The sequence below is a fragment of the Vulpes vulpes genome, chromosome 3 (assembly GCF_048418805.1).
Source record: "Vulpes vulpes isolate BD-2025 chromosome 3, VulVul3, whole genome shotgun sequence".
NCBI classification, from domain to species: Eukaryota; Metazoa; Chordata; class Mammalia; order Carnivora; family Canidae; genus Vulpes; species Vulpes vulpes.
Window position 1 is genome coordinate 132,200,909 of NC_132782.1, and position 20,918 is coordinate 132,221,826.

At 36.2% G+C, this 20,918-nt stretch overlaps 1 protein-coding gene and 1 long non-coding RNA gene across 4 annotated transcripts in view; one reads left to right on the forward strand and one right to left on the reverse strand.

Moving 5' to 3' along the window:
* The window catches only part of LOC112918380 (uncharacterized), a 36,876-nt gene extending 17,903 nt beyond the window's left edge, over positions 1 to 18,973 (forward strand). The window contains exon 3 of the long non-coding RNA XR_003234674.2: positions 18,844 to 18,973. This is a non-coding gene — a long non-coding RNA (uncharacterized lncRNA). The remainder of the gene's footprint in view (positions 1 to 18,843) is intronic.
* The window catches only part of CDC7 (cell division cycle 7), a 29,783-nt gene continuing 11,806 nt past the window's right edge, over positions 2,942 to 20,918 (reverse strand). For 2 of the 3 annotated variants that reach the window (XM_025996485.2, XM_025996487.2), the window contains exons 4-12: positions 20,415 to 20,550; positions 17,142 to 17,235; positions 16,914 to 17,056; positions 15,507 to 15,759; positions 14,793 to 14,888; positions 13,865 to 14,043; positions 12,977 to 13,059; positions 10,688 to 10,837; positions 6,245 to 8,034 (exon numbers count right to left, since the gene is read on the reverse strand). In XM_025996485.2, coding sequence (XP_025852270.2) covers positions 7,640 to 8,034; positions 10,688 to 10,837; positions 12,977 to 13,059; positions 13,865 to 14,043; positions 14,793 to 14,888; positions 15,507 to 15,759; positions 16,914 to 17,056; positions 17,142 to 17,235; positions 20,415 to 20,550 — 1,529 coding nt within the window. In that variant the 3' untranslated portion in view covers positions 6,245 to 7,639. Of the gene's footprint in view, positions 8,035 to 10,687; positions 10,838 to 12,976; positions 13,060 to 13,864; positions 14,044 to 14,792; positions 14,889 to 15,506; positions 15,760 to 16,913; positions 17,057 to 17,141; positions 17,236 to 20,414; positions 20,551 to 20,918 lie in introns of all 3 variants that reach the window. The other variant, XM_072754640.1, reaches the window with a different exon arrangement.

Genomic DNA, 20,918 nt, shown 5'->3' on the forward strand with positions numbered 1-20,918 from the left:
CTAGGTGTTCAGTCACCACCCCTGGGTCAGAAAGCTTAGAATACTTTTGTTTGGGGGCTGATAATAAACGCACAGATGCTGTTGTAGCAAAAAAAAAAAGTATAAATAGTAGCCCTGCCACCATGTCTCCTCCTTTGCTTCACTGAGTTCCTCAAAAACCAATTTGCTTCACTGTAGTCATACTGCATACATGGGTGTATGTTAAAGTGATGTATGCTCATTTTTAAACAAACATTTATTGAGCCTTCACTATAAGATACAGTGGTGCATAAAATAGGCACCAATCTTGTCATGAAGTTTACAATCTAGTAGGAGATACAAATAAGAAACTGATAATATACGCTGTAAATGCCACACACAGAAATGACCGGAGACTACAGGGTGTTGTGGAAATAGCCATCCTTACCATAGGGTTTTGACTGTCCATTTGTCCAAAGCACTGTTCTAGATTCTAGAGGAAGAGATGATAAATAAGTAAACTGGGAGGCTTGTGTGAGGAGAAAACTTTTGAACTGGATACAAACGATGAGCAGGACTGGAGGATCAGGGAGGAAGGGCATGGGGCACTGAACTCAAAATGAGAGGTCAAAGGCAGCTTCCTAAAGCTGGTGATGTCTGAACTGAGCCCTGAAGGATGAACAGGAGTTATTCAGGTAATCAAGGCCAGGGTTTAGTGAAGTATTCCAGGCAAAGGGAGGAGGATATGAAAAAGCCCAGGAGAGAAAGAGTACAACATATAAGAAATTTGTGCCTGGAAAATGTGAGGGCAGGGTCGGTGATCACTAGCCACCATCTCCCCGCCCCCCTCCACCCACCCCCCCTTCCTTTGCCTGGCAAAATTGTTTTTATTGTATAAGGGCCATTGTTTTTGTGTGTGTTCTTTTCTGTTTTAATAGCCTTACTAATACACTAGTCCAAACATGTCTGGACAGCTGATAGAACATGCCAAAGGAACTCCTGCCATCTGGTGGATAGGACATCATTATGCATAGAAAATAAGTATTACAAGTGTCAGGTTCACAGCATCCCAGATTATGGCAATCTTCCACTCACTGGTTTAAAAGCCCTAATAGCAAAAAACAAAAAAATGGTTATGGAAAAAATATGTAAGAATATTCTTAGACAAGAGTCCCCTGTAGAGGGGGAAATGTAAGGGGAAGAAAGGAAGGAGGGAAGGGAAACAATTACGTAGTGTGTCAACATTACACTTAGGGAGTATGTTCTCATTCATTCCTCTAAACGATGAGGTAGGTATATAAACCCCATTTTATAGCTAAGCAAAGCAAGGCTCAAAGTACAGGGAAGAGCCAGCCTTGGCTGACTCCTCTGTTATGCTGCCTCCAGACATGATTTATTTTTAATTGGTAACAGATGAGTAAAGGGGCATTGGTTCCCCAGTTGTTACATCTATGCTTGTTAACCTCAATGAAAATATTTAAGGCCCCATATGGTGTTTAAAAAACATGGGAAGACTGTCCATTTTACTCAATAATATATGCATCAGATGGTTCACAAAGCAGGAGAGCCTTAAATGCCACATTATAGCGGACATATTTTTGAAGCTAAAGAACTAGAACACATTTCTAACAATTTCACACTACTTAGTTGAGAGACATTCTTAAAAATGCAATTTGGATGCAGAAATTTTGAAATTCACAGAACACATCAAGGACTAACATTTTTGGACCTGAAGCGGTCTCAGGAAAATCTGAGATGAACAGGGTTCTATGTGTATGAAAATGAATCGCTTTAGCAAAGTATAATCAAGTGTGTATATAATGCTTTCCCATAGTACTTTATGCATACTTACAAGTCCTTAAAACAAATTGATTTGATTGTTATGGCGCCTGGTACATTGTAGGAGGTAAAAACACAACTGTAATAATTATGAAATTTTTGCTCACTTGCCTCTTATAGAAGGAAGTGAAAGGTTATTATAGACGATGTCGCAGCTGTTCTGTCTCCACTGCGGTTTAAGCAATGGGAATGGTACACCAGCAAAATGGAGTGGAGGGAAATTAGAACTAACATGGCTAGGATGGGGTGGAGTTTTGGGAAATTAGGAGAGGGAAAAACAGCATAATCCTGTAGATGTTTAAGAATAAAAGGGGTTGGGGCACCTGGGTGGCCCAGTTGGTTAAGCATCCTACTCTTGATTTTAGCTCAGGACATGATCTCTGGAGTCCTGGGATCTAGTCCCATGTCGGGCTCTGCACTCAGAGGGAAGTTTCTCCCCCTCCCGTTGCTCGTGCTCTCTTTCTCTTCCTCAAATAAATATTTTAAAAAGAATAGATGGGGCTGTTCTTAGGCTAAGATTGTCCTGGGGGGGTTTGGAGATTCCTCCTGGTGTCCCAGTCAGGCCCTTAGTTTTGACAGCGTACTTGATTCTCTAAGAAATGTCGGAGGACATAAAACAGTCTGTACCTTTCAGAAATTTATAATCTGAGTACAAGAAATCAAGAAAATGGTCATTTGAATTAGACTGATGGGAAAGGTTTGGCAGGAGGAATGTGACTTCTGACTGCCTATTAAGAACACATTTGGGATATGCAGAGGGAGAGGAAGCGCAGGTTACGGCAACTCAAAGTCAAAGAACTCTTTAGGGCTCTTTTGAACCTACAGCTTGACGTCAAAATATTGCTTTCATTTAAATTACATATTTTTGGGGGGTGGGCACAGTCTATTCAAAAGAGATATGTAAAAAGGAAGGAGGCATTTCATTTTTATGTCACTCCCTACCAAATAAATTGTAACAAACTAAGGAGAAGAGGCAACCTTATAAGAGAGGTTTCTGGCTTAGTATCTTGCCAGAAAGGCAAATTAATTAACTGTAACTTAAATGTATTCACTTAGCAAATATTTATTGAGCTCAGTAAATGCCAGGCTTGGTTGTCACACAACATAGGAACAAATAAGAAAGATGGTTCCTCACACACAACAAACAGATGCAAGATGCTGTTTATTTTTAGACATAAAATTGACAAGTTTTGATTTTATGAGGAGTACCCATTTCATATGGCCATTTATCTGTGGGGTTTCAAAATAAGAAATTAAAATGACAGGACACTCACAACACCAGGCATTCATTTCACAAACCTTGGGGGAAAAGTGTAAAGATGCATTACTAATACTTGTCTAAAGAGTACTCATATATATAGATACAGTGGGGCTGGTTTTGTTTTTAATCAGAATATTGAGTGCTGAATATAATTCAGCAACATGCCACAAGAAATAAAGCAACTTCTGCATAAAAAGCATTAAGGCAGTTAGAAAAGTTTGGAGGTGGCTGGATTCCCCACCACCCTGCTCCTTTTGCTTATGGACAGAGCTAAAATAACAAAGCGAGGCTACACAGCCATATATTTGCTTCTGATTTACTTAGTCTTGTACGGGTTGGAGCCATTTCTAGTCTTCAGAGAAGTTAGAGAAGGTATTTATACAAAGGATGAATACATACTTAAATATACACCTATAAAAACACATCAGTAGAATGTAGGTAAGGAATACATATACAAATTCTGGTTAAAAAGAAATTATCAGGTGATGGGGACCTGGATGGCCCAGTCGGCTGAGTGACTGACTCTTATTTTGGCTCAGATCATGTTCTCAGGATAGTGACATGGAGCCCCACGTTGGGCTCTGGGCTCAGCATGGAGTCTACTTGGGTTTCTCTCTTTCTGCCACCCCCTCACATATGCTAAAATAAATAAAATCTTAAAAAGAAAAAATTATTTACTCATGGGGGCTCTGGGCTCAGCATGGAGTCTGCTTGGGTTTCTCTCTTTCTGCCACCCCCTCACATATGCTAAAATAAATAAAATCTTTAAAAAAAATTATTTACTCATGGGAGACACAGAGAAGCAGAGACAGAGACAGAGGCAGAGGGTTCTCCCGGCTCTCAGCAGGGAGCCCGATGTCAGACTCGATCACAGGACCTGGGATCACACCAAGCTGAAGGCAGATACTCAACCACTGGGCCACCCAGGTGTCTCTCTAAAAGAAGTCTTAAAAAATAATCAAGTGGCGTTTCCATTTTCTGATCTGTGAAACTCATTCCCCAGCTGACATGTTATTACTGATTTCAGGATCTCTAAAGCCCATCCCTTGATTCATCTTGGTTTCCTACTAGAGGGAGTGATACTTGCCTTCTCTAAATCTAGACTTAGAGATGAATCTAGAAGTTATTCTCTATTTTCCTTTATATGATGGTATTAAAATTAGTGCTAACCCTGTTACTTTCCTCAAAGAATTGCTTCAGTAGGGTCTAAGGTGGAATCCACTTAAGGGCTGGGATGGTGTATTAAATTTGAAAGAGCATTTTGCGCATGATGCATGTTTAAATCAGAACTCTAAACCATTTACAACTTTTTCTAGTCATCTTCCTTGCCTTGCAAAAGCTATGTACACACTCCCCCCATAAAATTTTTGCTTATCCTTTTGAATTCTTTTCCAGACATTATTTTGTTAATTTTTTAAAGGATTCAAAACAGTGGTCAAAGGCAACTTTATTCTTTTAATTGATTTTCTTCTACTGAAGAAAAAACTTTAGCAGGTCACATCAAGCTTAAACTATTTTGCTATCACTTTTCTGACTTCATTTTTATAATCTTCTCACCCAACCTGTAACTGCTTTCCTAAGATCACAGCCTTTTCATTTCAGATATCTAAAATGTCATTATTTAGTAAATACTTGCCTTAGCACTGACCTTTGTGGTTACTTTGTTGAAAACCTTACTGTAATTTGACACAGCATTAAGTACTTCTGATTACTTATCTACTACATGGGTGATAATATCCCCCTTTCAAGAAAGAAGACAGTTCAAACACAAAATTTGACAAAATTAGGAAATGGCAACCTCAGTTCTAAGAACAAAGGAAAAAATCTGAATGGGGAGTTGACATTTCTGCCTTGTGTTAGGTAGTGTTCTTTAAAGACCACAGACAGCACGCACAATGTAGGAGGAAACAATACATCTGCAGACACTGGCAGACAGCATTACCCGCCAAATTTGGCCACAGTTTCTTAAGATAAATAACTTTTCAGTGACGCGCAGGGCTGAAATTACATAAACAGCAGAAATTACTAAGACCTAAGCCTACATGTCTTGTGGGTTTCAAGACTTTACGCAATTGATATTCTGACATCTGTAGCACCATTTTGTCCCTAAAATGCTGATGCCAGAAACAAGAGATTAACATCACTTGATGACTTTTGTTCAGATTTTGAGACAAATTAAGTTTAATTCTTTGGAATAATCATTCTTGAGCCACATTTTTATTTAGGTCATTAAGACAACCATAATCATCTCCATATAAGGAAAAGTTTCATTAAAAATGCTACAGAGCTGCAGCCTGTTTCAAAAACCAATACTTGTAGCTTGTTATATTAATAGTTCTAAATGTCTAAGGCTTATTAAATGAAAACACCCTTAACAGTTTTATCTCAAGAGTCTGAGCAATAAGAATTTTAAAAAGCTGACAATGAAAAATAGCTGAATATTCTGGGAACTTCCATAATAATAGGAAATGGCATTAACTAGTTACCTTCTTAATATTTCCCTAAAAATGACTTTTTTAACTAATTAAAAAATTTTAGGGCAATATCTGCCATTAAAAAATGGTGTTTAGAAGGCTGAAAGACTTAAAGAATATGCCTATGGAAGCTTCTTGCTAATTTCTATCTATATAGCACCCAACACTGACTCAACATTCTTTAGTGAGATCGAAATTCCCTGAGAACTAATTTACAACCCTGAATATCTTTTAAAACATGGGCTCCCTTTACCTCCCTCCTCCCCTTGCATATCAGCCAAGTTCTGTTCTAACAGTGATATTAATAAAAAGTTCAAACAACCACCCCGAACACTAAACTTTCTTAGAGAATGTCTCCTGCCCTCTACTTTTGGTAGTTAAATTTTTCTTCCTATTAATTTTCTTAGAATTTGTTAACTTGATTGTGAAATCACACCAAGAAATTTTTTTAGTTAAGTAAATACTTCTGATTACTGAGATGAGTTACTGCTTTACTATTTGTTGCAATTTTCCTATAAATGAGGTCAATGAGCACCTTTTCTATAAAAGAAATCAATCTCCATCTTTCATATATTAGTTGAGCCAGGTCAATTTTTGTTAATCTACTGCCTACTATTTGCTGGAGAGAGCACTCCTCAAACTCAGAAGGAAAATATTTCCAGTGATCAATACTTTTTCTTAAAAGGGTATTTTTCAAATGAGTAGCTGGACATAAAAAATATAAAATAACTTTATTAAACATACAAATTTAAGAACATTCAAGTTTTTTTTTAAGATTATGAGAATACAGAGCATATTTGTGGCAATGGTTTCTGTATATACTATACTTACCAAATAGGGTAGGTGACATACTTACTTGAATGCACAAAATAACAGAATGTATGTTCTAGATCCCTAAGCTGTTTCTACACTATACTCTATCCCTACTAAATGGGAAAGTTTTCAGCAGATCCATATCCCGTGACTTATTTCTCACAGAGAGCATTTGAAATACTGTCACTGATATGTATCATTTTGGAATATAGTAATACATAAATCTCTATCTCTGGTCCTCTTCTACTTTGCGCACTTATCTCTCTTTCCAACGCACCCAAGACTCTAGTAGTCAATCTTCCTTGAGCAGGACCAACTTATTTATAACAGGATGCAGAGATCCTGATGACCCAGGATCATCAACACAGAGGAAAAAATAACCAATAATATTCTCAAGGCTGTATTTATTTTCCCTTTTAGCAGCTACCTAATTACACCTAAGATGGTGAGAAAAAGAAAAGCATTTTGGACTATCAGCCTTCACCTTGGTTCTGCAGCTTCCCTTTAATCAACCAGTGTACGCAGTGAGTTCCCAACTGTAAACACATGCAATATTTAACAAAGTACCCAGAAACTCTGTGGAAAGCACCATATAATTTCCAAGGAGAATGTGTTAGGTGGGGATGGGGAAAGTGGAAAAATCAAGAGAAACCATTAAGAAAAACATGGCAGTTCACACAAAAATGCTTTAACAAAATACTTTGAGGATAAATTAAATTCAATTTTAAGTGATATTACCTCCAACATTTTCTCATTAATTGCTTTTAGTGTTCATAAAAGGTATAATATATGCCTCCAGAAGAGGAAATGATCTCCTTTACCTACAGAATGGTTAGAGCATCAGCACCGGGTTGAGTTTTCTAGAAGTACACATAGCCATAACTTAAAGGAACCAATAAAATAACTCTTTTGACTCATTTAGTCCTGATCACATCTGTTAATTTTAAGACTTACACCTCAGATTCCTATATACTAGGGTAAAACAGTTGCTTTTTCTGCATATGGCAGTGACAAGTAATTAGGGAAGTGAAAGATCTGATTATACTTGGGTAGATTTTTTTTTTTTTGTACTTGGGTAAATCTTACTCAAAGATCATGTAGTTAGCCTAAAGAACTATCCCAGCTGTCTTTAATCTTAATCCATATTTTAGAATCTGCCAAAGAGCAAATACTAAAATTTTAAAATAAATTATTTATCCTGCCCTGGTCTCTAATCAAGAAGTTATAGCTCTTATAAGGAACTCTTTTTCACCTGTCTCATAATACACAACAGCAAACATATGAAGAACAATCATCACAAGCTCATATCTTTAAAAAAAGGATGCAACAAAGCCTCTTCTGCTGTTATTCTTGAAGCTGGATTTAGATCCAGAAGTTTATCAAGAAGGTCATAAGCTTCATCAGGTACCTCATTCCATCCTTCTAAATCGGCAGTATCCATATTCAAACCACGCCCACAGCCGTTACTGTCCCCTTTACACAGTGAATTCCCTGAGGGCAGTGCTTGAGGTGTCTGTATAAGGTGAGAAGCTTTATGGTCAGTCTTCTCTGAAAAACTTGGGTCATGAGAAGCAGGCCCTTGTGTATCACTTGTTAATTGGGGAGTGTTAGAATCAATACCTCTGAGCTTCTCACAGAGTTTTCTCAAGTCTTGTGCTGGGACTTCTTTGCTACACAATATTGATTTGCCTGAAAAAGAAAAAAACACATGTATTTAATATTATTTGAAAATATCAGAAGTCTCTCATGAGAATAATGCAAGTCCAACCATACACTTTGTGGATATATTTACACTATATAGAGACAGAGCACCACATGTTAATATTTAAGTTGTGTTTTGTACTACACAGTTGAAGACCAAATCAAAAGTAGGACGTACTAAGCAGAAAGCAGTGACTTACTAAGCTATGTAAGGGATTCACCTGACTGCCTAATTTCTTCAGCTTTATAGTGTCTTTCTGTAATCTGTAATCAGCTGCAGCTCCCATTCCTTCTCCCCCTTCCATACTTGTACATGCCTCTGGCTATGTGGCTCCTATTTTGCCTAGGATCCCCTGCACCTGGGATACTCTAACTTATATCATCACTCAGCTTAAGAGTTATATCTGTGAAGCCCGACACTCTCACAGAGTTGAACATTCTAAACTTCTATTGTACCTATGAAATTTTTTTACTTTCATTAGCCTGTATTGTAACTGGAGGTCTGTTTCACCTACATTATGAGCTCTTTGAAGATAGGGACTATTTCATTTACATTTGAACCACCAAAGCCCGGACAGTGTCTATTACACAGTAGGCTCTTAATTAATGTCTGCTGGACTGGACAAAAAAAAGCATTACTCAGCCTCTCATGTCATTGTTCAGATATCACATCCTTACAGATGGTGTCCTTGACCAACCTCTGAAATAAGAGGAGTCCTCTTCTCTTCCTTTCCCTTTTTATCTTAATACCACTCGTCTGACAGATTTGCCTCCCCCACTAGAATTTAAGCTCTGTGAGAACAGACTCAATATTAGTACTTGGGCCACATCAACTCCCAACAAATGTTTCTGAATGACTTAATAAACCAGAGCTCAGTTTTTAAAAATATAAATGTCTCTGAAACAATTTCCTGACAGAATTATTTTCAGACATGGGCAAAAATAAGCATACAAACAGGCAATACTATATTATCTTGGCCTTATTTCCTTTAGACAGAAATGTGGGAGCATCTGAGTGGCTCAGTCAGTTAAACATCTGCCCTCAGCTCAGGTCATAATCTCAGGGTCCTGGGATCGATCCCCATTTGGAGATCCCTGCTCAGTGGGGAGTCTGCTTGAAATTCTTTCCCTCTATCTCTTCCCCTACTCTCTCTCTCTCTCTCTCAAACCTTTAAAAAATATATTTTGTTACAGACTACATGTCAGGCATTTGATTTAGCTCAAGGTTTTTCTTCTGAATGTGACAGAACTCAACAAGTACTTGATGACAATCTACAGCGGGGTCAGCTCTAGGAATTAAGGATAGGGAAGCAGGTTATACACAACAGAAGTAAAAGCACTCCCACTGTTAATCTGAAGCAAGTCATTTCTTTGGGTCTTAAAGAACTGTAACTACTGGAGTTTTGAGTCCTTCTGTATTAAGCCCAAAGTTATAGTAAGATTGGACTGAAACAGCTGCAGAAGTCCTACTAATAAAACTAAGACTAGTATTACCTGCCATTATTATTTTTCTAAGATGAGAACAAGCATTACAATGATAAGTCTTTAAAAGCTCTTGCCTACTATTGTGACATTCACACTGGGATGTTTTCATGTCACATGTTGTGCTTCCATTATTGATCCTCATTTAAAACTTTGACTACAGAAAGGGGAGATTTAAGCTCTTCAACAAAATGTTTTGGTGTTCGTTCTCTGATAAGTTTTTTTAAAGATTTATTTATTTATTCATGAGAGAGACAGAGGGAGAAGCAGGCTCTATGCAGGGAGTCTGACATGGAACTCGATCCCGGGTCTCCAGGATCACGCCCTGGACTGAAGGCGGCGCTAAACTGCTGAGCCACTGAGGCTGCCCAGTTCTCTGATAAATTTTATGTTCATAAAATTCTCATGTTATTCAGTAGTAGATAAAAAGTTTTCTTATCAGTTGAGAATAAACATGTGGAAGAATACAATTTCCAAAGTCTCAATCTTGCCTTCTACTTATGGTCATTTATTTTTGTATGTATGTACTATTTCACTCTATTACCTCAGATAAAATTTTCTTATAGTAGGTACAAGAAAGCACCTACTTTGGAAACTAGGATTTCCAACATATGCTTACAAGAATAACTCCATCAGCAAAGGTGTTCTCCTCATTTTTCTTCCTTCCTACCCTAAGGAACCTAACTAACACATATTTTATTATTTATTATCTTCCCTACTATAGTCCTTATTATGCTGCATCATAATTAACAGTTTACTTGTCAGTATAGAGTAAGATCATTTAAGGCAGGCCCAAGAACACCTGATGCTTAATAAATACACAATAAACAAATTAAAACATACTATTAAAAAATATTTATGTAATGAAGTTAAATTATAACTATAGGGAGTCCCTTATTCTTTTAAGATTATAAAATTGAACTTTAAATATTTAAATAGCACTTTGTGCTTGGTAAAATTAAATGATTATATAGAAGTGATGATAAATTATCTTCTTACACAATGCAATTAATTTTAGAGCATCAGAGAAATTTTGTATCTAACACCAGAGAATTTTATGAACACAGAATATGTCTATTTGTAAAGAGAACTTCTTCATAATTTGATTTATAGAGATAATAAAGGCATTTGTTTTGTTCTAGAATATAAAACTGCTTACCAAAAGTTTTAGCAGCTTGGATAGTTTCCCTGGATCCACGAATTGTCATAATTTGAGCCAAGGCAGTTAAATCATCACTTGCTTTATAAAATGGATATCGCCCACTAAGCAAAGAAAGGAATATGACACCTGCAGACCACATGTCAATTGCTGTAACAGAAAACAAACTTTAAAAAATCCCAAACCTGTAATTTTATCACCAGTAGTCAATGTTATATCCATAGTTCTCAACCTTTGCTGTGCAAATTATCTTAAGCCTTACAAAAATTCTGATGCCCAGGCCCACTGTCTGAGATTCTGATTTCATTGTTCTGGAATAGAGCTCAGGCATCGTACTCCTTAAGTTCCTCAGAGGATATAGTGTGATACCAGGACTGAGAAACACTGGTCCAACATCTTTAACACAGAATACAATGTCTTCTTCCTTAAGCAACATGTTAGTAACTTTAAAGGATATTTTATCATTAGAAAACCATAAATAGAAATATTTTAGAAGATCAAAAGAAATCCAAAAATAGCTATGTGGGAAAAATCTGGATGCTCCTCAAGAATTACATACCGTGAAAGTGGTTCATTTTAGTGAAAAATATTGAACATTAGAAGCTTTTCTTCAGCCAGGTGCTAACCCTGACTTCTGCTATAGAAACTTTAATCTCTAGAATTCTGGCAGTTAACTTTAAGACCAGCCCAGGCTCATGTTAAGAAAATTTCTCTTAGGGACAGCTCTTCTAATTGTTGACCTCCTAGTATCACCAAGTTATTTGCTCTCTATTGCCTTGGCCATTATATCACCTGCCTTTCCAAGCCTTAAGGCTAAGGTTCCCCAAAGTTCCAATCACTTCTTCCCCTGTACACTCTCCCTGACTACATCTTCCTTATGGCTTTAACCATCTTTTCTGTACTGATGACATTCAACTGTATCTCCAGCCCCAACTTCCCTGAGCTTGACTTTTATTCTGTTGAACATCTCTATCTGGGTGTCCCACAAGTATCTCAGACCAATTTACACCCTAATCCACCTTATCTTTCCTTGTAAACCAGTTACTTATTCTCCACCTTAGTCACTGATACCCATTCAAGTCCCCTAAGCTAGAACTCTGATAAACATCCTGGATGTCTTTTCTTTCACCACTCAAAACCCAAATCCTATATCCAATTATCTACCAGGTTCTGCCTTTCCAATCTTTCACCTTTCTTTTTTCTTGTTAATGATGCCCTCATTCAGGCTTTCATCATCTCGCATCTGGACCACTGTAGGCCACCACTCTCCAAAACCTATCCTCTCTGTACACCTACCAGAATGATCCAATTAGAACATAATTATTACCATGTCTCTCCCTTGAATACTTTCCAACACTTAGAGGATACAGTCTAAGCTATTTAATATGTGGGATCTGATCTATTATCAGGTTTCTCACCATTCCTTCACTTCCATCTTACATTCTAGCAACACTAAACTTATTGTTTCCTATATGACTAGACCATTCTGTTTCTTGAGATCCTCTGCTCATGTATCAATGCCAACCATTCACTCCAGTTTACATTCTCTTCTCATAGGTTCCCTCTTCCGTGAACTTCCTTCCATATTCCCGTCAGATAGGAATAGTTAGGTGTCCCTAAAATACCCTGTATAAAGATTTATAACCATCCTCAACAGGTTATTATTATTTGAGACTAAGTAGATACTTTCATTTTTTTGTATCACTAGCAAGTATTGAGTATACACAGTGGATTAATGTATTTCTTTAAAGTCCATAATCCAAGTGAATGACAGGATTCATTTACTCAATGAAATTTTTCCTGGGTTTTGGCTCCATGATAACTTTTGTAGATTGCAAAACTTTTCCTTTTTCAAAACTCCTTAATGCTACTGTACTATTTTCACAATAACAAAAAATAATTTTAATCAAACACACAATCATGTGCCTCATAGAAGACTTTTGGGGTGTTGGGCAAACAGATAAAATGCTACAAGTCTTAAGTTAGCAAAGACTACTAAAAACTGTTTTTCTTCCACAAACAAAATTCCTGGAAAAAATCTTCTTGTAAATAGATAAGCAAGATGTAATCTATAGGAAAAAAATTCTTACCAAAAAAAAAAAAAAGGCTACAGTAGGAGTAGAGATTTTCATTAATAGCATGATCTCAAAAATGGGCCTGCTCTACTGCTAGAACGACTTATATAATTTATTAAAAGCACAAAAACCTTAATAGTAAAACAAAGATCATAAAATAAAATATACTTAGGATAACCAATTCTAATTGGGTTCTGTATTTCTAACAACATACCTGTAGTTTGATTGGGGCACTTTGTCAAAACTTCTGGTGCTCTGAATCCTGGTGTACCCGCCCTAGGGGCAACCTGTTGCCGCCTTATAATGATGAAATAAGATTTTCTAGTTACGTTAGAGTTTAATTATTTAAGACCAAAAAGTAACATTTATTGTTTTATTTCACAGTAAATTCTGCCTTGATATCTATATAGTTATTTATAAAGCAAATGATAATCCAGTGTAATGAAAATCTTAGATTTTGTTTCTACTGGTCCCTCCCCTCTACACCCTGCAAATTACCAGGCCTTATTCCAGAAAAATTTTAAGGTAACTTCCAGGTATAAAAATAGGTAGTAGATGATAACCATAACAGAAAAGCATAATACAACAGAATTTAATATAATTCAGAGCTATAAAACTTCATTTCTATTTGGAGTAATATCAGAAAATTTCTGATCTACTTAGTCTCTTACATACTTGAGTTACAGGCTCATGAAAGCTCATGCAACTTTTCAAAGAGAGGGAGGAATTTATGGGGCTCAGAGTAGGAAGTGGGAGTGAGAGACACTATTTGGTTCTGGTTATTCTACATAGGTGGGGATAAGGAAAGAAAACAGAAGATTAAATCAGCAATCAAAAATGTGCAATTCTAAGGTTCCAAAATAACTACCCTTGCCTCCACCAAAATTCTATGCATGTAAGAGCAAATGTGTTTTTCAAAGAGCATATGAATGTCAAATGAACAATACAACAGGTATCATTTTCTCTTCAAGGTACCTCTCCACATCAGTGTCTGTGTTGTTCCTTTCCTTACACTAAATCAACTGCCCACCAAAATCAATGCAATTTCTAATCTTGTCTGGCAGCATGCTGGTGATTTTATAGCACCATCAAAACACATTACCTTGAAAGGCAAATACTGCAAACTTTATCTGTTGCATAACAGTCACAGGTCAGGCTAGCTGGGCAAGAACTGGCAGTTTTCCTCATCACACCACTATTCATAACTTTTGTAGAAACAGCCTTCTTTTTTGTCGCTAACTTTCTAGATAGTACATCCATAGTCTTTGACTGCTTCATAAGCTGTAAAAGAAAAGTTGTATTTTCTATTTTCATGATGTTTAATATGATGTCTTCAAATGCTAGTATGGCAAACATAAAATTGCCGAATGTGCTGTTGGATTTTAAGTGAAGAGGTGTGTATTAAAGTAATTAAGATCTTTTTAGGTTTCTCTGTTGAATAAACATATTAAAATTTGCTAAATAGTCCTCAGTTGGTAAAGACTTGACTTACACTGTATTAAAACTTCTCCTGATATGTTACAAAAGTATAACATAGTTACGTTCTAGTGTCTAACTCCATTTCAGAACTGTAAACTGCACAATTACATTGGCTAAAATCAGAGTTTTGTTGCTCATGCTATCTAGCTGTTATAGGATATAAGTCAATTTAAAACCAATTAACATTGATTACAATTTCGTAAACGTTACAAACATCTTTACATTATGAACTGTGTGTCAGAAATGTGTTAATTATTAGGAGCTCGCATTCCAGCCAATGAAAGAAAAGACTTTAATATTCTAAATGATCCTTTAGAAAAGAGCAACAATAGTTAGCTAACCAAAAAAGATGAAAAATTCCACCAGAAAAGTTCAGGAAAAAACTGGAGAAAATAAAAGTGTTGATAAGATGCTCAAAGCACTAATACCTTCTGCCACAGCAAAACTCTACTTTTAGAAACCTAGTGATAATAAATGCTCAACTACCAATCCCTAAATTCTCTTCAGTGTACGACTGACTGATGATCGCACTATTAAGCTACATTACTTACTTTCACTGCAGGGCTCTCATGTGAAATGGAGCTGTGTATATTGAAATTTCTTTCTCCAAAAACAGAGCGCTGGACAGAAAGGCCTACAGATCCCTCCTACAATACCAACAAAAAACAAGGAAAATAAGGATTATATCTGTAACACTTTCTGCCAGCTGTACTCTGCCAGTTTTGAAAGAGTTAAGTGACATGAAACAAAAACAGCTGCATCCAAGTCATTCTCAGGCACCAAAACACTTCTGTGAAAGGAGAAAATAGTCTAGACAGAACTCTTAACACCCATACAATGTTATCAGAATCCACAAATATATATAACTAAAAAATTTAAAAACCACCTGCATGGATGTTACAATTTTGCTGTGCAGCTAAAATGGAGATAGACACTTCAGAATTTTTCTCCTATAACTAATGTTTTCTTTTAAAAAGGACGAACGACTGTTTTGAACTTTATAACATGCAGGGAGAATTTGTTATTTTCCATATTTGTCACATTATGTAATGACAGAGACGTTATAAATCTACCAAGTAATTTGTTTTGAAATGGTAAAATGATCCATTATAAATCTTAGTGGAAGCTAATCAATTTAATATGCAGCAAATATAAAAAAATTTTTTTAATTACAAGCATCATCCTGGTATTATATCTCCCTCTGTTGGATGAAGCAGTACATTTCTAAGACCATATTAGTATTTAAGAAATAAAAGAGGTAGAACCTTTCCATCTTTTCCTTGTTTAATCTGAGTTTGTGCATTTGTGTAGGGCCTTTTAACAGAAGTTTTCATGGTGGGCTGCTGATCCAACTCCTTAGGTGCTGCTGGGCCACTCAATGAAATCTTGTTTCCTGTGATTACATGGGGTTTATTTTGTGAGCAGCTTTCCTGCTGAGCTTCAGACTGGACAAATTTGAGAAGCTCTATTTTCGTATCATGGGTTCCTTGGGCCAAACCAAAGTCTACCAGTGCGTACCTAAGACAACAAAAAGTAAGCATCTTTACTTCTTTGTAACCACTAAAGCTTAGTAACATTGTAATATGCTCAAGTCATATTCATACAAAAAGTGTAATTCTTTAGGGGATCATTAAGAATGTATAACATTCTTGAAAAAAGATTAAAAAATGAATTTATAAAGAAGGTGATGATTTAACAGCTAACTAGGCTTGAAAAGTAAGGAATGATATATCACATACACACACAAAAATCTTTCTCTCCTTTCTCCAATGCCCTGTGCTGACAAGGCAGACAAGGATTGCGGGATAGAAGCCCAATCCTTTGTTCTGTAACAATGGCAGAGATGGCATCACAGTAGATCATTTTTAATTAAATACACTTGAAAGAAAAATAAATTAGATTTATTTAAAGAAAACTAAAGGGAAAGGTCAGAAGTATAAATTTCAAGAAGTTATAGTTCTGTACTTCCTACCATAGTATGATCCACTGTATACTGAATAGTATTTAAGTTAGGTATTCAGCTTACAATGCCTCTATCAGCATAAAACACACACACACAACATATAATATACATAAAACACAACTTTAGTGTTGAAACAGGAAATTGGCTACCATGACACCCAGAAATAAGACAAATATGAAGGTCGAAAAGGCCTAGACCTTTTCTAAGTTGTTTTTGTTGTTTGTTTTTTAAGATTTTATTTATTTGACCAAGGAGGGGAGAGAGAGAGAGAGCATATGTGTGTGTGTGCGCGCGCACGCATGCACGCGTGCACAGGTAGGCAGAGAGCCAGGGAGAGGGACAAACAGGCTCCCTGCTGAGCAGAAATCCTGATATGGGGCTTGATCCCAGGACTCCAGGATCATGACCTGAGCCAAAGGCATACATTTAATGGACTGAGCTATCCAGGTATCCCCCCTTTCTAAAAGTTTCTTTTAGCTAAGTGCTATTTTCACTGAACTATGGTATATCTAATGATGTACACTGCTTTACTAATACAATTTTATCTTTTATTCAATGTATTTCCATTCCCCAATCACAATGAAAATTTGAACAACAACAAAAAAAAATCTGTCATGGCTGCTGCAGTATGTTCTGTATCTTCGAGATGAACCCCATAGCACAAATTCATTCAAGTTATAATTATTTTCTGGTAACTTTTCATACTTACTTTTTCAGGCGCCTATTAAATAAAAAATTGCTGGGTTTAACATCACGGTGAACAATACCAAACTGATGAATGCGTTTCAAAGCTTTGAACAGATTAAACATATATTCCCGTACTTCTTGAAAGGAAAGAGAATTCAAAATGTCCTAAAATAAAGTTATGAATAAGGTCATAAAATTGTTTTCAATTAAATATTTAGCCAATAAGAATTAAGGAAGTATTAAAACCTACCAAAAAAGACTCATGCTCCAGATATGGCATAGCAATAACCACATGATCATTTTTCCTAAAGCAGTATTTAACTCCCATGACATTATCTTGCCCCCTAGTGGAAAAATGCATAATGAACTTTAGAGAAAAGGTCAAACGAAACTTTATGCTCAGTTTCTTTAAAAATGAAATTTTAGCAATGCATAAATAATGCTAGAAAACTACTTAAAACCACCAATTTGTGGAATAGTATACATGTTTATAAGTGACTTGTACAAGATAGTTTTTTTAAAAAGCACCAGTTATGAGGTTACTATAATTCAAACATCAGAGAATTAAGAGTTTTAATTGGGGAAGTGGCAGAATGAGGACAACATAAATAACAAGAATGAATTAATAAGCTTTAGTAGCCAATAAAATAGTATTAGTAATAAGTAAGTTGATTAAAAAATTATAGCTAACATTTATTGAGCATTCACTATATGTCAAACTTTGATCTAAGCAAGCATTTTACATTTATTAACTAATTCACTTAATCCTCACAACAGCCCTATTGGGACAATGCTATTATTATTTCCTCCCCCTGTGTATAAAATGGAAATTGAGACACAGAGAGGCTTAGGAACATTCCCAAGGATACTAAACTAGTAAGTCATGGAGGCAGGACTTGAATTAGATCTATGCTCTTAACCGCTCTGCTATACTGAATCATAAAAGATAGGAAAAATAGGGTAAAGTTGAATTCCATGGTTTTGAGTCCAAGTAGTAAAACATGGATACCAACAAAATATGTGGAAAAAAAGCATTGAAAACCGAGACATCATTCTAATAAAAATTTCTAGATAAAGAATACATCTTATGTGAGAAGTGAGAGGTCAGTGACAATACCTGCAGAAAAGTGATACCTAAAGGCTGTGAAAGATTTGATAAAAAGAGAAAATTTGAGTCTTGGAAAAGTCTCGAGTTGGAGGGCAAAATATGGAAGAAGGAGCAGAAAGCCCAGAAAGAGATGCCACCTAGGTGAGCAATTTTAAACAAAGTAGTAAATAGTACGGAGGTCATGAGAATAAGGACTGAGGGAAGGCTTTTAATTTGGCAAAGAGGAATTAACTGGTAATTTTTCAGAGAGCAATTTAAGTGGAAAGGAAGAGGCCAAATAGGACTTAAGGAGGGAAAACAGGATACAATAGAAGCAGAACATACAATTTGCCTGAAATATCTGGCAAAGAAAAGAAGAAAAACCAGTGTGGGAGCTAGAAAGGAAGCAAGACCAGATAAAGACTTTTTTTAGCATGTATTTTTTTGAAGTACATGGAAAGGAAAAGTGGTAGAGAAAAATATTTATGGAAAAAGAAACAATTTTATTCAGGTGACTAACTAGAATGTATGTAATTATGTCTTAGGCCAACTCATCCTCCTGTCTTCTCTAATATACAGAAGGGTGAAACAAAGAAATAGGCTTGTTCATTCATCCAATAAATATTTAGTATTTAATAAATAATAAATACAATTATTTGGTAGACACCATGTTAGATACTAGGAATGGGAAGGTGAATTAAAATTAATGTGGTATCTGCCCTCATGGAGTTTACTATCTAATGGACAATAACATATAAGGTAACATGACAGGTTATAAGGGTTTTGAAAGAGATCAAAAGGTGCTGTGACACTAACAAGTGAATCTAATTTAATTCAGAAGACACCTTTGTTTTTTGTTTTTAAGTGGGCTCCACTCTCAGAGGAACTCAGGACCCCGAGATCAAGATCCATGCTGAAATCAAGAGTCAGATGCTTAACTGATTGAACCACCTGGGTGCCCCTCAGAAGACATCTTTGAAGTGGTGCCACTCCTGGTCAGATCAGAAAGAATAGGGGTCAGCAGGCAAAGATTGGGAGAGGTCTTACTGGGGAACAGTATGGGTAGTGAAACTGAGATGAGAAAGTGTGAGACAAATTTGAAGATACTAACACAGGGAGGTGGGAAGAATGGCACAGGATAAGGTTGGATTTTTTTTTCCCAAAGGACACTGGGAAACCATTAAAGGATTTTAAGTGATGGAACTAATAGTATACTATTTATATTATATACATACAAATTTTTATATTTTAAAGATCACTCTGGCTGTTTTGTGACCATGGGATTCAGGGGGAAAGAAAAGAAGGCTATTTTAGTAATCCAGGCTTGGTCTGAGGTGTGGTTGAGAAGACAGAAAAGCATGGATAGGTTTTTAGACAATATTTTGGATCCAAAATGGCCAAGATTTAATAATAGATGCTGAGATGAGCAGACAAAAACAGGCTGTTGCAATAGGGGTTTTTTGGGTGAAGGAGTATTAAAATTAGTTTACAGAATATTAGGCTTGAAATATTTATTAGGTACTCAAATAAATGTCAAATCAGCAGGTGGGTGTATACAAATCTATAGGTAAGAGGTCTGAGGCAAGATATATACTTACAGGAATCATTACCATACATTTAAAGCCACAAGGAAATACAGAGAAGAGTTCAGAGCAAAAAAGCCCAAGATCAGGCACCAAGAAACTCCAACATTTAGATATCAGGTAGATGAGGAAGAACTGGCAAAAGGATATTAAAAATGAAAGGCCAAATAAAGCACAGAGAAAACAAGGCATATGTGGCAGTACAGAAGTCAAAAGACGAAAGACAATGGTTCAAATCAAAACACTGCCTAGGGTTCATGTGAAGAGAAAAGACAAACCTGGCAAAATGGAAGTCCTGGTTAATGCTATCTAAAGTAGTTTCAGTTTAGCATAGAGAACAGCAGATACTGTGATAGTGAAGGTAGGGTGTGGAAGTGAAAACAGTGTATGTAGATCATTTTTGGGAAGTCTGGCTGGGAAAGGCAGCAAAGACAACGGAGCAGCTGGAAGAGGGATGACAGTAGAGGGAGAATGACCTAGAAGAGTGAGATCAATGTGGAAGACATACCAGATGTTTCTGTTGTTCAAAATAAAGTAAGAGATGAGGCTGTCAATGGCTGGGGAGATGTGAAATATGAATTCACTACATTTTAAAAAATATCTAGACCATGGTTTATGATCTGGCAGGAAAATTAGAAAAAGTGGTAAGAGAACAGGAAGTCGAGCTTAGCCCCAAGGGTAATCCACCCTAAAATTATAAATTTAATTAACCATTCCAACGTTACAGGAAAAGTGCTACCAAATTGCAAACACCTGACTGAAAAATGTCTAATTCATGGATATTCTCATCATCTGTTAGATACTTAAAAATTATATATAGCCGGTTCAATTAAAATATCTTTATATTACCTACCCAGCCACTGTTAGACACTGAAGTTCAGCTGCAATTCTTATAGGATGACTTGTTGGAATTAAGTGTTTTAGAGCAATTTTCTCTTCAGGTCCTACTCGTAACTGTGCTGTGGCCAAATAAACAGAGCTAAAAGTGCCTGTAAAACAATTTATTAGATTTTTCAGTATTTGGTTTCTTTAAATGCTAATGAAATGATGCTAGAACAGATCCTAAAAACTGTTTGGAACCCATAAAGTTATCCTAATCTATCATTAATATATTTAATTATATTAAACATAAAGAGTAACAACATTTATAAATATATCTAACTTTCAATTTTTAATAAATTCTTACTGTTCTCAGTTCTTTATAGGGTATGTTAATTTACCAAAGCTCTAGAGTAAATCTGTTTGCCTGAGATAGCACAAAATATTTCCATGGTCATGGGCAGCCCAGGTGGCTCAGCGGTTTAGTGCCGCCTTCAGCCCAGGGTGTGATCCTGGAGACCCAGGATCAAGTCCATGT